General features: G+C 23.0%; 1 protein-coding gene across 1 annotated transcript in view; it reads right to left on the reverse strand.

The window, feature by feature from the left end:
• LOC139556899 (enolase-phosphatase E1-like) overlaps nucleotides 1-16281 on the reverse strand; it is a 64853-nt gene extending 48572 nt beyond the window's left edge. The window contains exon 1 of the mRNA XM_071370995.1: nucleotides 16261-16281. Within this exon, the coding sequence (XP_071227096.1) occupies nucleotides 16261-16281 (21 nt within the window). The remainder of the gene's footprint in view (nucleotides 1-16260) is intronic.
• Nucleotides 16282-18493: the final 2212 nt, after the last annotated feature.

Genomic DNA, 18493 nt, shown 5'->3' on the forward strand with positions numbered 1-18493 from the left:
GGATATATATAAGGATATATAAAATATAAGGATATATATAAGGATATATAAAATATAAGGATATATAATATATAAGGATATATATAAGGATATATAAAATATAAGGATATATATAAGGATATATAAAATATAAGGATATATATAAGGATATATAAAATATAAGGATATATATAAGGATATATAAAATATAAGGATATATAATATATAAGGATATATATAAGGATATATAAAATATAAGGATATATATAAGGATATATAAAATATAAGGATATATATAAGGATATATAAAATATAAGGATATATATAAGGATATATAAAATATAAGGATATATAATATATAAGGATATATATAAGGATATATAAAATATAAGGATATATATAAGGATATATAAAATATAAGGATATATATAAGGATATATAAAATATAAGGATATATATAAGGATATATATAAGGATATATAAAATATAAGGATATATATAAGGATATATATAAGGATATATAAAATATAAGGATATATAAAATATAAGGATATATAAAATATAAGGATATATATAAAGATATATAAAATATAAGGATGTATATAAGGATATATAAAATATAAGGATATATATAAGGATATATAAAATATAAGGATATATATAAGGATATATAAAATATAAGGATGTATATAAAGGATATATAAAATATAAGGATATATATAAAGGATATATAAAATATAAGGATATATAAAATATAAGGATATATATAAGGATATATAAAATATAAGGATATATATAAGGATATATAAAATATAAGGATGTATATAAAGGATATATAAAATATAAGGATGTATATAAAGGATATATAAAATATAAGGATGTATATAAAGGATATATAAAATATAAGGATATATAAAATATAAGGATATATATAAGGATATATAAAATATAAGGATATATATAAGGATATATAAAATATAAGGATATATATAAGGATATATAAAATATAAGGATATATATAAAGGATATATAAAATATAAGGATATATAAAATATAAGGATATATATAAGGATATATATAAGGATATATAAAATATAAGGATATATATAAGGATATATAAAATATAAGGATGTATATAAGGATATATAAAATATAAGGATATATATAAGGATATATAAAATATAAGGATATATATAAGGATATATAAAATATAAGGATATATATAAGGATATATAAAATATAAGGATATATATAAGGATATATAAAATATAAGGATATATAAAATATAAGGATATATAAAGGATATATAAAATATAAGGATGTATATAAGGATATATAAAATATAAGGATATATAAAATATAAGGATATATAAAGGATATATAAAATATAAGGATGTATATAAGGATATATAAAGGATATATAAAATATAAGGATGTATATAAGGATATATAAAATATAAGGATATATATAAGGATATATATAAGGATATATAAAATATAAGGATATATATAAGGATATATAATATATAAGGATGTATATAAGGATATATAAAATATAAGGATATATAAAGGATATATAAAATATAAGGATGTATATAAGGATATATAAAATATAAGGATGTATATAAGGATATATAAAGGATATATAAAATATAAGGATGTATATAAGGATATATAAAATATAAGGATATATATAAGGATATATATAAGGATATATAAAATATAAGGATATATATAAGGATATATAATATATAAGGATGTATATAAGGATATATAAAATATAAGGATATATAAAGGATATATAAAATATAAGGATGTATATAAGGATATATAAAATATAAGGATATATATAAGGATATATATAAGGATATATAAAATATAAGGATATATATAAGGATATATAAAATATAAGGATATATATAAGGATATATAATATATAAGGATGTATATAAGGATATATAAAATATAAGGATATATATAAGGATATATAAAATATAAGGATGTATATAAGGATATATAAAATATAAGCATATATATAAGGATATATAAAATATAAGGATATATAAAATATAAGGATATATATAAGGATATATAAAATATAAGGATGTATATAAGGATATATAAAATATAAGGATATATAAAGGATATATAAAATATAAGGATGTATATAAGGATATATAAAATATAAGGATGTATATAAGGATATATAAAGGATATATAAAATATAAGGATGTATATAAGGATATATAAAATATAAGGATATATATAAGGATATATATAAGGATATATAAAATATAAGGATATATATAAGGATATATAATATATAAGGATGTATATAAGGATATATAAAATATAAGGATATATAAAGGATATATAAAATATAAGGATGTATATAAGGATATATAAAATATAAGGATATATATAAGGATATATATAAGGATATATAAAATATAAGGATATATATAAGGATATATAAAATATAAGGATATATATAAGGATATATAATATATAAGGATGTATATAAGGATATATAAAATATAAGGATATATATAAGGATATATAAAATATAAGGATGTATATAAGGATATATAAAATATAAGCATATATATAAGGATATATAAAATATAAGGATATATAAAATATAAGGATATATATAAGGATATATAAAATATAAGGATATATATAAGGATATATAAAATATAAGGATATATATAAGGATATATAAAATATAAGGATATATAAAATATAAGGATATATATAAGGATATATAAAATATAAGGATGTATAAAATATAAGGATATATAATATATAAGGATATATAAAATATAAGGATATATATAAGGATATATAAAATATAAGGATATATATAAGGATATATATAAGGATATATAAAATATAAGGATATATATAAGGATATATAAAATATAAGGATATATAAAATATAAGGATATATAATATATAAGGATATATATAAGGATGTATAAAATATAAGGATATATAATATATAAGGATATATAAAATATAAGGATATATAATATATAAGGATATATAAAATATAAGGATATATAATATATAAGGATATATAAAATATAAGGATATATATAAGGATATATATAAGGATATATAAAATATAAGGATATATATAAGGATATATATAAGGATATATAAAATATAAGGATATATATAAGGATATATAAAATATAAGGATATATAAAATATAAGGATGTATATAAGGATATATAAAATATAAGGATATATATAAGGATATATAAAATATAAGGATATATATAAGGATATATAAAATATAAGGATATATAAAATATAAGGATGTATATAAGGATATATAAAATATAAGGATATATATAAGGATATATAAAATATAAGGATATATAATATATAAGGATATATAAAATATAAGGATATATATAAGGATATATAAAATATAAGGATATATATAAGGATATATAAAATATAAGGATATATAAAATATAAGGATATATATAAGGATATATAAAATATAAGGATAAATATAAGGATATATAAAATATAAGGATATATATAAGGATATATAAAATATAAGGATATATAATATATAAGGATATATATAAGGATATATAAAATATAAGGATATATATAAGGATATGTAAAATATAAGGATATATATAAGGATATATAAAATATAAGGATATATATAAGGATATATAAAATATAAGGATATATAATATATAAGGATATATATAAGGATATATAAAATATAAGGATATATATAAGGATATATAAAATATAAGGATATATAATATATAAGGATATATATAAGGATATATAAAATATAAGGATATATATAAGGATATATAAAATATAAGGATATATATAAGGATATATAAAATATAAGGATATATATAAGGATATATAAAATATAAGGATATATAATATATAAGGATATATATAAGGATATATAAAATATAAGGATATATATATAAGGATATATAAAATATAAGGATATATATAAGGATATATAAAATATAAGGATATATATAAGGATATATAAAATATAAGGATATATATAAGGATATATAAAATATAAGGATATATAATATATAAGGATATATATAAGGATATATAAAATATAAGGATATATATAAGGATATATAAAATATAAGGATATATATAAGGATATATAAAATATAAGGATGTATAAAATATAAGGATATATAATATATAAGGATATATAAAATATAAGGATATATATAAGGATGTATAAAATATAAGGATGTATATAAGGATATATAAAATATAAGGATATATATAAGGATATATATAAGCATATATAAAATATAAGGATATATATAAGGATATATAAAATATAAGGATATATATAAGGATATATAAAATATAAGGATATATAAAATATAAGGATATATAAAATATAAGGATATATATAAGGATATATATAAGGATATATAAAATATAAGGATGTATATAAGGATATATAATATATAAGGATATATATAAGGATATATAAAATATAAGGATATATATAAGGATATATAAAATATAAGGATATATATAAGGATATATAAAATATAAGGATATATAAAATATAAGGATATATAATATATAAGGATATATATAAGGATATATAAAATATAAGGATATATATAAGGATGTATAAAATATAAGGATATATATAAGGATATATATAAGGATATATAAAATATAAGGATATATAAAATATAAGGATATATATAAGGATGTATAAAATATAAGGATGTATATAAGGATATATAAAATATAAGGATATATATAAGGATATATATAAGCATATATAAAATATAAGGATATATATAAGGATATATAAAATATAAGGATATATATAAGGATATATAAAATATAAGGATATATAAAATATAAGGGTATATAAAATATAAGGATATATATAAGGATATATATAAGGATATATAAAATATAAGGATGTATATAAGGATATATAATATATAAGGATATTTATAAGGATATATAAAATATAAGGATATATATAAGGATATATAAAATATAAGGATATATATAAGGATATATAAAATATAAGGATATATAAAATATAAGGATATATAATATATAAGGATATATATAAGGATATATAAAATATAAGGATATATATAAGGATATGTAAAATATAAGGATATATATAAGGATATATAAAATATAAGGATATATATAAGGATATATAAAATATAAGGATATATAATATATAAGGATATATATAAGGATATATAAAATATAAGGATATATATAAGGATATATAAAATATAAGGATATATAATATATAAGGATATATATAAGGATATATAAAATATAAGGATATATATAAGGATATATAAAATATAAGGATATATATAAGGATATATAAAATATAAGGATATATATAAGGATATATAAAATATAAGGATATATAATATATAAGGATATATATAAGGATATATAAAATATAAGGATATATATAAGGATATATAAAATATAAGGATATATATAAGGATATATAAAATATAAGGATATATATAAGGATATATAAAATATAAGGATATATATAAGGATATATAAAATATAAGGATATATAATATATAAGGATATATATAAGGATATATAAAATATAAGGATATATATAAGGATATATAAAATATAAGGATATATAAAATATAAGGATATATATAAGGATATATAAAATATAAGGATATATATAAGGATATATATAAGGATATATAAAATATAAGGATATATAAAATATAAGGATATATAAAATATAAGGATATATATAAGGATATATAAAATATAAGGATATATATAAGGATATATAAAATATAAGGATATATATAAGGATATATAAAATATAAGGATATATAATATATAAGGATATATATAAGGATATATAAAATATAAGGATATATATAAGGATATATAAAATATAAGGATATATATAAGGATATATAAAATATAAGGATGTATAAAATATAAGGATATATAATATATAAGGATATATAAAATATAAGGATGTATATAAGGATATATAAAATATAAGGATATATATAAGGATGTATAAAATATAAGGATATATATAAGGATATATAAAATATAAGGATATATATAAGGATATATAAAATATAAGGATATATAAAATATAAGGATATATAATATATAAGGATATATATAAGGATATATAAAATATAAGGATATATATAAGGATGTATAAAATATAAGGATATATATAAGGATATATATAAGGATATATAAAATATAAGGATATATAAAATATAAGGATATATATAAGGATGTATAAAATATAAGGATGTATATAAGGATATATAAAATATAAGGATATATATAAGGATATATATAAGCATATATAAAATATAAGGATATATATAAGGATATATAAAATATAAGGATATATATAAGGATATATAAAATATAAGGATATATAAAATATAAGGGTATATAAAATATAAGGATATATATAAGGATATATATAAGGATATATAAAATATAAGGATGTATATAAGGATATATAATATATAAGGATATATATAAGGATATATAAAATATAAGGATATATATAAGGATATATAAAATATAAGGATATATATAAGGATATATAAAATATAAGGATATATAAAATATAAGGATATATAATATATAAGGATATATATAAGGATATATAAAATATAAGGATATATATAAGGATATGTAAAATATAAGGATATATATAAGGATATATAAAATATAAGGATATATATAAGGATATATAAAATATAAGGATATATAATATATAAGGATATATATAAGGATATATAAAATATAAGGATATATATAAGGATATATAAAATATAAGGATATATAATATATAAGGATATATATAAGGATATATAAAATATAAGGATATATATAAGGATATATAAAATATAAGGATATATATAAGGATATATAAAATATAAGGATATATAATATATAAGGATATATATAAGGATATATAAAATATAAGGATATATATAAGGATATATAAAATATAAGGATATATATAAGGATATATAAAATATAAGGATATATATAAGGATATATAAAATATAAGGATATATATAAGGATATATATAAGGATATATAAAATATAAGGATATATAAAATATAAGGATATATAAAATATAAGGATATATATAAGGATATATAAAATATAAGGATATATATAAGGATATATAAAATATAAGGATATATATAAGGATATATATAAGGATATATATAAGGATATATAAAATATAAGGATATATATAAGGATATATATAAGGATATATAAAATATAAGGATATATATAAGGATATATATAAGGATATATATAAGGATATATAAAATATAAGGATATATAAAGGATATATATAAGGATATATAAAATATAAGGATATATAAAATATAAGGATATATATAAGGATATATAAAATATAAGGATATATATAAGGATATATATAAGGATATATAAAATATAAGGATATATAAAATATAAGGATATTTATAAGGATATATAAAATATAAGGATATATATAAGGATATATATAAGGATATATAAAATATAAGGATATATAAAATATAAGGATATATATAAGGATATATATAAGGATATATAAAATATAAGGATATATATAAGGATATATATAAGGATATATAAAATATAAGGATATATAAAGGATATATAATATATAAGGATGTATATAAGGATATATAAAATATAAGGATATATAAAATATAAGGATATATATAAGGATATATAAAATATAAGGATATATATAAAGGATATATAAAATATAAGGATATATAAAATATAAGGATATATATAAGGATATATAAAATATAAGGATGTATATAAGGATATATAAAATATAAGGATATATATAAGGATATATAAAATATAAGAATATATAAAATATAAGGATATATATAAGGATATATAAAATATAAGGATATATAAAATATAAGGATATATAAAATATAAGGATATATATAAAGATATATAAAATATAAGGATATATATAAGGATATATAAAATATAAGGATATATAAAATATAAGGATATTTAAAATATAAGGATATATATAAGGATGTATAAAATATAAGGATGTATATAAGGATATATAAAATATAAGGATATATATAAGGATATATATAAGCATATATAAAATATAAGGATATATATAAGGATATATAAAATATAAGGATATATATAAGGATATATAAAATATAAGGATATATAAAATATAAGGATATATAAAATATAAGGATATATATATGGATATATATAAGGATATATAAAATATAAGGATGTATATAAGGATATATAATATATAAGGATATATATAAGGATATATAAAATATAAGGATATATATAAGGATATATAAAATATAAGGATATATATAAGGATATATAAAATATAAGGATATATAAAATATAAGGATATATAATATATAAGGATATATATAAGGATATATAAAATATAAGGATATATATAAGGATATGTAAAATATAAGGATATATATAAGGATATATAAAATATAAGGATATATATAAGGATATATAAAATATAAGGATATATAATATATAAGGATATATATAAGGATATATAAAATATAAGGATATATATAAGGATATATAAAATATAAGGATATATAATATATAAGGATATATATAAGGATATATAAAATATAAGGATATATATAAGGATATATAAAATATAAGGATATATATAAGGATATATAAAATATAAGGATATATATAAGGATATATAAAATATAAGGATATATAATATATAAGGATATATATAAGGATATATAAAATATAAGGATATATATAAGGATATATAAAATATAAGGATATATATAAGGATATATAAAATATAAGGATATATATAAGGATATATAAAATATAAGGATATATATAAGGATATATAAAATATAAGGATATATAATATATAAGGATATATATAAGGATATATAAAATATAAGGATATATATAAGGATATATAAAATATAAGGATATATATAAGGATATATAAAATATAAGGATATATATAAGGATATATATAAGGATATATAAAATATAAGGATATATATAAGGATATATATAAGGATATATAAAATATAAGGATATATAAAATATAAGGATATATAAAATATAAGGATATATATAAAGATATATAAAATATAAGGATGTATATAAGGATATATAAAATATAAGGATATATATAAGGATATATAAAATATAAGGATATATATAAGGATATATAAAATATAAGGATGTATATAAAGGATATATAAAATATAAGGATATATATAAAGGATATATAAAATATAAGGATATATAAAATATAAGGATATATATAAGGATATATAAAATATAAGGATATATATAAGGATATATAAAATATAAGGATGTATATAAAGGATATATAAAATATAAGGATGTATATAAAGGATATATAAAATATAAGGATGTATATAAAGGATATATAAAATATAAGGATATATAAAATATAAGGATATATATAAGGATATATAAAATATAAGGATATATATAAGGATATATAAAATATAAGGATATATATAAGGATATATAAAATATAAGGATATATATAAAGGATATATAAAATATAAGGATATATAAAATATAAGGATATATATAAGGATATATATAAGGATATATAAAATATAAGGATATATATAAGGATATATAAAATATAAGGATGTATATAAGGATATATAAAATATAAGGATATATATAAGGATATATAAAATATAAGGATATATATAAGGATATATAAAATATAAGGATATATATAAGGATATATAAAATATAAGGATATATATAAGGATATATAAAATATAAGGATATATAAAATATAAGGATATATAAAGGATATATAAAATATAAGGATGTATATAAGGATATATAAAATATAAGGATATATAAAATATAAGGATATATAAAGGATATATAAAATATAAGGATGTATATAAGGATATATAAAATATAAGGATATATAAAATATACGGATATATATAAGGATATATAATATATAAGGATATATATAAGGATATATAAAATATAAGGATATATATAAGGATATATAATATATAAGGATGTATATAAGGATATATAAAATATAAGGATGTATATAAGGATATATAAAGGATATATAAAATATAAGGATGTATATAAGGATATATAAAATATAAGGATATATATAAGGATATATATAAGGATATATAAAATATAAGGATATATATAAGGATATATAATATATAAGGATGTATATAAGGATATATAAAATATAAGGATATATAAAGGATATATAAAATATAAGGATGTATATAAGGATATATAAAATATAAGGATGTATATAAGGATATATAAAGGATATATAAAATATAAGGATGTATATAAGGATATATAAAATATAAGGATATATATAAGGATATATATAAGGATATATAAAATATAAGGATATATATAAGGATATATAATATATAAGGATGTATATAAGGATATATAAAATATAAGGATATATAAAGGATATATAAAATATAAGGATGTATATAAGGATATATAAAATATAAGGATATATATAAGGATATATATAAGGATATATAAAATATAAGGATATATATAAGGATATATAAAATATAAGGATATATATAAGGATATATAATATATAAGGATGTATATAAGGATATATAAAATATAAGGATATATATAAGGATATATAAAATATAAGGATGTATATAAGGATATATAAAATATAAGCATATATATAAGGATATATAAAATATAAGGATATATAAAATATAAGGATATATATAAGGATATATAAAATATAAGGATATATAAAATATAAGGATATATATAAGGATATATAAAATATAAGGATGTATAAAATATAAGGATATATAATATATAAGGATATATAAAATATAAGGATATATATAAGGATATATAAAATATAAGGATATATATAAGGATATATATAAGGATATATAAAATATAAGGATATATATAAGGATATATAAAATATAAGGATATATAAAATATAAGGATATATAATATATAAGGATATATATAAGGATGTATAAAATATAAGGATATATAATATATAAGGATATATAAAATATAAGGATATATAATATATAAGGATATATAAAATATAAGGATATATAATATATAAGGATATATAAAATATAAGGATATATATAAGGATATATAAAATATAAGGATATATATAAGGATATATATAAGGATATATAAAATATAAGGATATATATAAGGATATATATAAGGATATATAAAATATAAGGATATATATAAGGATATATATAAGGATATATAAAATATAAGGATATATATAAGGATATATAAAATATAAGGATATATAAAATATAAGGATGTATATAAGGATATATAAAATATAAGGATATATATAAGGATATATAAAATATAAGGATATATATAAGGATATATAAAATATAAGGATATATATAAGGATATATAAAATATAAGGATATATAAAATATAAGGATGTATATAAGGATATATAAAATATAAGGATATATATAAGGATATATAAAATATAAGGATATATAATATATAAGGATATATAAAATATAAGGATATATATAAGGATATATAAAATATAAGGATATATATAAGGATATATAAAATATAAGGATATATAAAATATAAGGATATATATAAGGATATATAAAATATAAGGATAAATATAAGGATATATAAAATATAAGGATATATATAAGGATATATAAAATATAAGGATATATAATATATAAGGATATATATAAGGATATATAAAATATAAGGATATATAAAATATAAGGATATATAAAATATAAGGATATATAAAATATAAGGATATATATAAGGATATATAAAATATAAGGATATATATAAGGATATATAAAATATAAGGATATATATAAGGATATATAAAATATAAGGATATATAAAATATAAGGATATATATAAGGATATATATAAGGATATATAAAATATAAGGATATATATAAGGATATATAAAATATAAGGATATATATAAGGATATATAAAATATAAGGATATATATAAGGATATATAAAATATAAGGATATATATAAGGATATATAAAATATAAGGATATATATAAGGATATATAAAATATAATGATATATATAAGGATATATAAAATATAAGGATATATATAAGGATATATATAAGGATATATAAAATATAAGGATATATATAAGGATATATAAAATATAAGGATATATAAAATATAAGGATATATAAAATATAAGGATGTATAAAATATAAGGATGTATATAAGGATATATAAAATATAAGGATATATATAAGGATATATAAAATATAAGGATATATAAAATATAAGGATATATATAAGGATATATAAAATATAAGGATATATAAAATATAAGGATATATATAAGGATATATAAAATATAAGGATATATAAAGGATATATAAAATATAAGGATATATATAAAGGATATATAAAATATAAGGATATATAAAGGATATATAAAATATAAGGATATATAAAGGATATATAATATATAAGGATATTTAAAATATAAGGATATATAAAATATAAGGATATATATAAGGATATATAAAATATAAGGATATATATAAGGATATATAAAATATAAGGATATATAAAGGATATATAATATATAAGGATATATAAAATATAAGGATATATAAAATATAAGGATATATATAAGGATATATAAAATATAAGGATATATAAAATATAAGGATATATATAAGGATATATAAAATATAAGGATATATATAAGGATATATAAAATATAAGGATATATATAAGGATATATAAAATATAAGGATATATATAAGGATATATAAAATATAAGGATATATATAAGGATATATAAAATATAAGGATATATATAAGGATATATAAAATATAAGGATATATAAAGCAACTACGTGACTCAATAGATACATCATACTCTGGGTTTTAAGCTACATTATTACATTAAACGAGGTAAACTATGGCAAGAGCAGCTAGAGAACATATTAATGTTTAGTTTAGTTTTTAGTTCAGGTTAGGTTTAGTTTTTAGTATAGGTTAGGTTTTGTTTTTAGGTTAGGTTAGGTTTAGTTTTTAGTTCAGGTTAGGTTTAGTTTTTAGTATAGGTTAGGTTTAGTTTTTAGGTTAGGTTAGGTTTAGTTTTTAGGTTAGGTTAGGTTTAGTTTTTAGGTTAGGTTAGGTTTAGTTTAGTTTTTAGTTTCGGTTAGGTTTAGTGTTTAGGTTAGGTTTAGTTTTTAGTTTAGGTTAGGTTTAGTTTTTAGGTTAAGAGAAGGGGATTCCAGCCACATGTAGCTCTACAGGGACTGTCTGTCTGCAGTTCTGGTGAGTCAGATTGGGCCGAAGAACCCCACACAGGTGTAGGAAGGTGCCTCTTCGCATCCTGAAATTGAGGAGCCATTCTCGGTCAGTCCAGATGTCAAATTATGGTTTAATTTTGTTTTTCGAATGTCATAAGACATAATAATCAATAGCAAATTAGCCTATTATTATAACAGGCTGGGCTGCTGTGTGATTATAACAGGCTTGGCTGCTGTGTGATTATAACAGGCTGGGCTGCTGTGTGATTATAACAGACTGGGTGTGATTATAACAGGCTGGGCTGCTGTGTGATTATAACAGGCCGGGCTGCTGTGTGATTATAACAGGCTGGGCTGCTGTGTGATTATAACAGGCTGGGCTGCTGTGTGATTATAACAGGTAGAGCTGCTGTGTGATTATAACAGGCTGGGCTGCTGTGTGATTATAACAGGCTGGGCTGCTGTGTGATTATAACAGGCTGGGCTGCTGTGTGATTATAACAGACTGGGTGTGATTATAACAGGCTGGGCTGCTGTGTGATTATAACAGGCCGGGCTGCTGTGTGATTATAACAGGCTGGGCTGCTGTGTGATTATAACAGGCTGGGCTGCTGTGTGATTATAACAGGCTGGGCTGCTGTGTGATTATAACAGACTGGGCTGCTGTGTGATTATAACAGGCTGGGCTGCTGTGTGATTATAACAGGCTGGGCTGCTGTGTGATTATAACAGGCTGGGCTGCTGTGTGATTATAACAGGCTGGGCTGCTGTGTTATTAAACAGGCTGGGCTGCTGTGTGATTATAACAGGCTGGGCTGCTGTGTGATTATAACAGGCTGGGCTGCTGTGTGATTATAACAGGCTGGGCTGCTGTGTGATTATAACAGGCTGAGCTGCTGTGTGATTATAACAGACTGGGCTGCTGTGTGATTATAACAGGCTGGGCTGCTGTGTGATTATAACAGGCTGGGCTGCTGTGTGATTATAACAGGCTGGGCTGCTGTGTGCTTATAACAGGCTGGGCTGCTGTGTTATTAAACAGGCTGGGCTGCTGTGTGATTATAACAGGCTGGGCTGCTGTGTGATTATAACAGGCTGGGCTGCTGTGTGATTATAACAGGCTGGGCTGCTGTGTGATTATAACAGGCTGGGCTGCTGTGTGATTATAACAGGCCGGGCTGCTGTGTGATTATAACAGACTGAGCTGCTGTGTGATTATAACAGGCTGGGCTGCTGTGTGATTATAACAGGCTGGGCTACTGTGTGATTATAACAGGCTGGGCTGCTGTGTGATTATAACAGGCTGGGCTGCTGTGTGGTTATAACAGGCCGGGTTGCTGTGTGATTATAACAGGCTGGGCTGCTGTGTGATTATAACAGGCTGGGCTGCTGTGTGATTATAACAGGCTGGGCTGCTGTGTGATTATAACAGACTGGGTGTGATTATAACAGGCTGGGCTGCTGTGTGATTATAACAGGCTGGGCTGCTGTGTGATTATAACAGGCTGAGCTGCTGTGTGATTATAACAGGCTGGGCTGCTGTGTGATTATAACAGGCTGAGCTGCTGTGTGATTATAACAGGCTGGGCTGCTGTGTGATTATAACAGGCTGAGCTGCTGTGTGATTATAACAGACTGGGCTGCTGTGTGATTATAACAGGCTGGGCTGCTGTGTGATTATAACAGGCTGGGCTGCTGTGTGATTATAACAGGCTGGGCTGCTGTGTGATTATAACAGGCTGGGCTGCTGTGTGATTATAACAGGCTGGGCTGCTGTGTGATTATAACAGGCTTGGCTGCTGTGTGATTATAACAGGCTGGGCTGCTGTGTGATTATAACAGGCTGGGCTGCTGTGTGATTATAACAGGCTGGGCTGCTGTGTGATTATAACAGGCTGAGCTGCTGTGTGATTATAACAGACTTGGCTGCTGTGTGATTATAACAGGCTGGGTGTGATTATAACAGGCTGGGCTGCTGTGTGATTATAACAGGCTGGGCTGCTGTGTGATTATAACAGGCTGGGCTGCTGTGTGAAAACTACCAATAAACAGTGTGATGATGCAATCAAAACGGTGCTGAAATGATCATCTAGGTGACCACATGACTTTACATGAGTACACCAGTTAGACATGACTTAATGCTTTACATGAGTACACCAGTTAGACATGACTTAATGCTTTACATGAGTACACCAGTTAGACATGACTTAATGCTTTACATGAGTACACCAGTTAGACATGACTTAATGCTTTACATGAGTACACCAGTTAGACATGACTTAATGCTTTACATGAGTACACCAGTTAGACATGACTTAATGCTTTACATGAGTACATCAGTTAGACATGACTTAATGCTTTACATGAGTACACCAGTTAGACATGACTTAATGCTTTACGTGAGTACACCAGTTAGACATGACTTAATGCTTTACGTGAGTACACCAGTTAGACATGACTTAATGCTTTACGTGAGTACACCAGTTAGACATGACTTAATGCTTTACATGAGTACACCAGTTAGACATGACTTAATGCTTTACATGAGTACACCAGTTAGACATGACTTAATGCTTTACATGAGTACACCAGTTAGACATGACTTAATGCTTTACATGAGTACACCAGTTAGACATGACTTAATGCTTTACATGAGTACACCAGTTAGACATGACTTAATGCTTTACATGAGTACACCAGTTAGACATGACTTAATGCTTTACATGAGTACACCAGTTAGACATGACTTATTGATTTACATGAGTACACCAGTTAGACATGACTTAATGATTTACATGAGTACACCAGTTAGACATGACTTAATGCTTTACGTGAGTACACCAGTTAGACATGACTTAATGCTTTACGTGAGTACACCAGTTAGACATGACTTAATGCTTTACGTGAGTACACCAGTTAGACATGACTTAATGCTTTACATGAGTACACCAGTTAGACATGACTTAATGCTTTACATGAGTACACCAGTTAGACATGACTTAATGCTTTACATGAGTACACCAGTTAGACATGACTTAATGCTTTACATGAGTACACCAGTTAGACATGACTTAATGCTTTACATGAGTACACCAGTTAGACATGACTTAATGCTTTACATGAGTTCACCAGTTAGACATGACTTAATGCTTTACATGAGTACACCAGTTAGACATGACTTAATGATTTACATGAGTACACCAGTTAGACATGACTTAATGCTTTACATGAGTACACCAGTTAGACATGACTTAATGCTTTACATGAGTACACCAGTTAGACATGACTTAATGCTTTACATGAGTACACCAGTTAGACATGACTTAATGCTTTACATGAGTACACCAGTTAGACATGACTTAATGCTTTACATGAGTACACCAGTTAGACATGACTTAATGCTTTACATGAGTACACCAGTTAGACATGACTTAATGCTTTACATGAGTACACCAGTTAGACATGACTTAATGCTTTACATGAGTACACCAGTTAGACATGACTTAATGCTTTACATGAGTATACCAGTTAGACATGACTTAATGCTTTACATGAGTACACCAGTTAGACATGACTTAATGCTTTACATGAGTACACCAGTTAGACATGACTTAATGCTTTACATGAGTATACCAGTTAGACATGACTTAATGCTTTACATGAGTACACCAGTTAGACATGACTTAATGCTTTACATGAGTACACCAGTTAGACATGACTTAATGCTTTACATGCGTACACCAGTTAGACATGACTTAATGCTTTACATGAGTACACCAGTTAGACATGACTTATTGCTTTACATGAGTATACCAGTTAGACATGACTTAATGCTTTACATGAGTACACCAGTTAGACATGACTTAATGCTTTACATGAGTACACCAGTTAGACATGACTTAATGCTTTACATGAGTACACCAGTTAGACATGACTTAATGCTTTACAGGAGTACACCAGTTAGACATGACTTAATGCTTTACATGAGTACACCAGTTAGACATGACTTAATGCTTTACAGGAGTACACCAGTTAGACATGACTTAATGCTTTACATGAGTACACCAGTTAGACATGACTTAATGCTTTACATGAGTACACCAGTTAGACATGACTTAATGCTTTACATGAGTACACCAGTTAGACATGACTTAATGCTTTACATGAGTACACCAGTTAGACATGACTTAATGCTTTACATGAGTACACCAGTTAGACATGACTACAACAGATTGAATCATGCCTTCAACTGCATTAGCCTACTTTATTCTAATGTGTTCCTGATTCAGTTGATCGATCGAGGTGTGATTCCTCTCTAGGCTGTTCCTTCGTCTCCCCACTCCCCTGCCGCCCAATGGCTGTTCTCTCGTCTCCTCACTCCGCTGCCGCCCAATGGCTGTTCCCTCGTCTCCCTACTCCCCTGCCGCCCAATGGCTGTTCGCTCGTCTCCTCACTTACCTGCCGCCCAATGGCTGTTCTCTCGTCTCCTCACTTCCCTGCCGCCCAATGGCTGTTCTCTCGTCTCCTCACTCTGCTGTCACCCAATGGCTGTTCTCTCGTCTCCTCACTCCGCTGCCGCCCAATGGCTGTTCTCTCGTCTCCCCACTTCCCTGCCGCCCAATGGCTGTTCTCTCGTCTCCTCACTCCGCTGCCGCCCAATGGCTGTTCCCTCGTCTCCTCACTCCCCTGCCGCCCAATGGCTGTTCCCTCGTCTCCTCACTCCGCTGCCGCCCAATGGCTGTTCTCTCGTCTCCCCACTCTGCTGCCGCCCAATAGCTGTTTCCTCGTCTCCTCACTTCCCTGCCGCCCAATGGCTGTTCTCTCGTCTCCTCACTCCGCTGCCGCCCAATGGCTGTTCGCTCGTCTCCTCACTTCCCTGCCGCCCAATGGCTGTTCTCTCGTCTCCTCACTTCCCTGCCGCCCAATGGCTGTTCCCTCGTCTCCTCCCTCCGCTGCCGCCCAATGGCTGTTCTCTCGGCTCCTCACTCCGCTGCCGCCCAATAGCTGTTTCCTCGTCTCCTCACTTCCCTGCCGCCCAATGGCTGTTCTCTCGTCTCCTCACTT

The sequence above is a fragment of the Salvelinus alpinus genome, chromosome 28 (genome assembly GCF_045679555.1).
Source record: "Salvelinus alpinus chromosome 28, SLU_Salpinus.1, whole genome shotgun sequence".
Taxonomy (NCBI): Eukaryota; Metazoa; Chordata; class Actinopteri; order Salmoniformes; family Salmonidae; genus Salvelinus; species Salvelinus alpinus.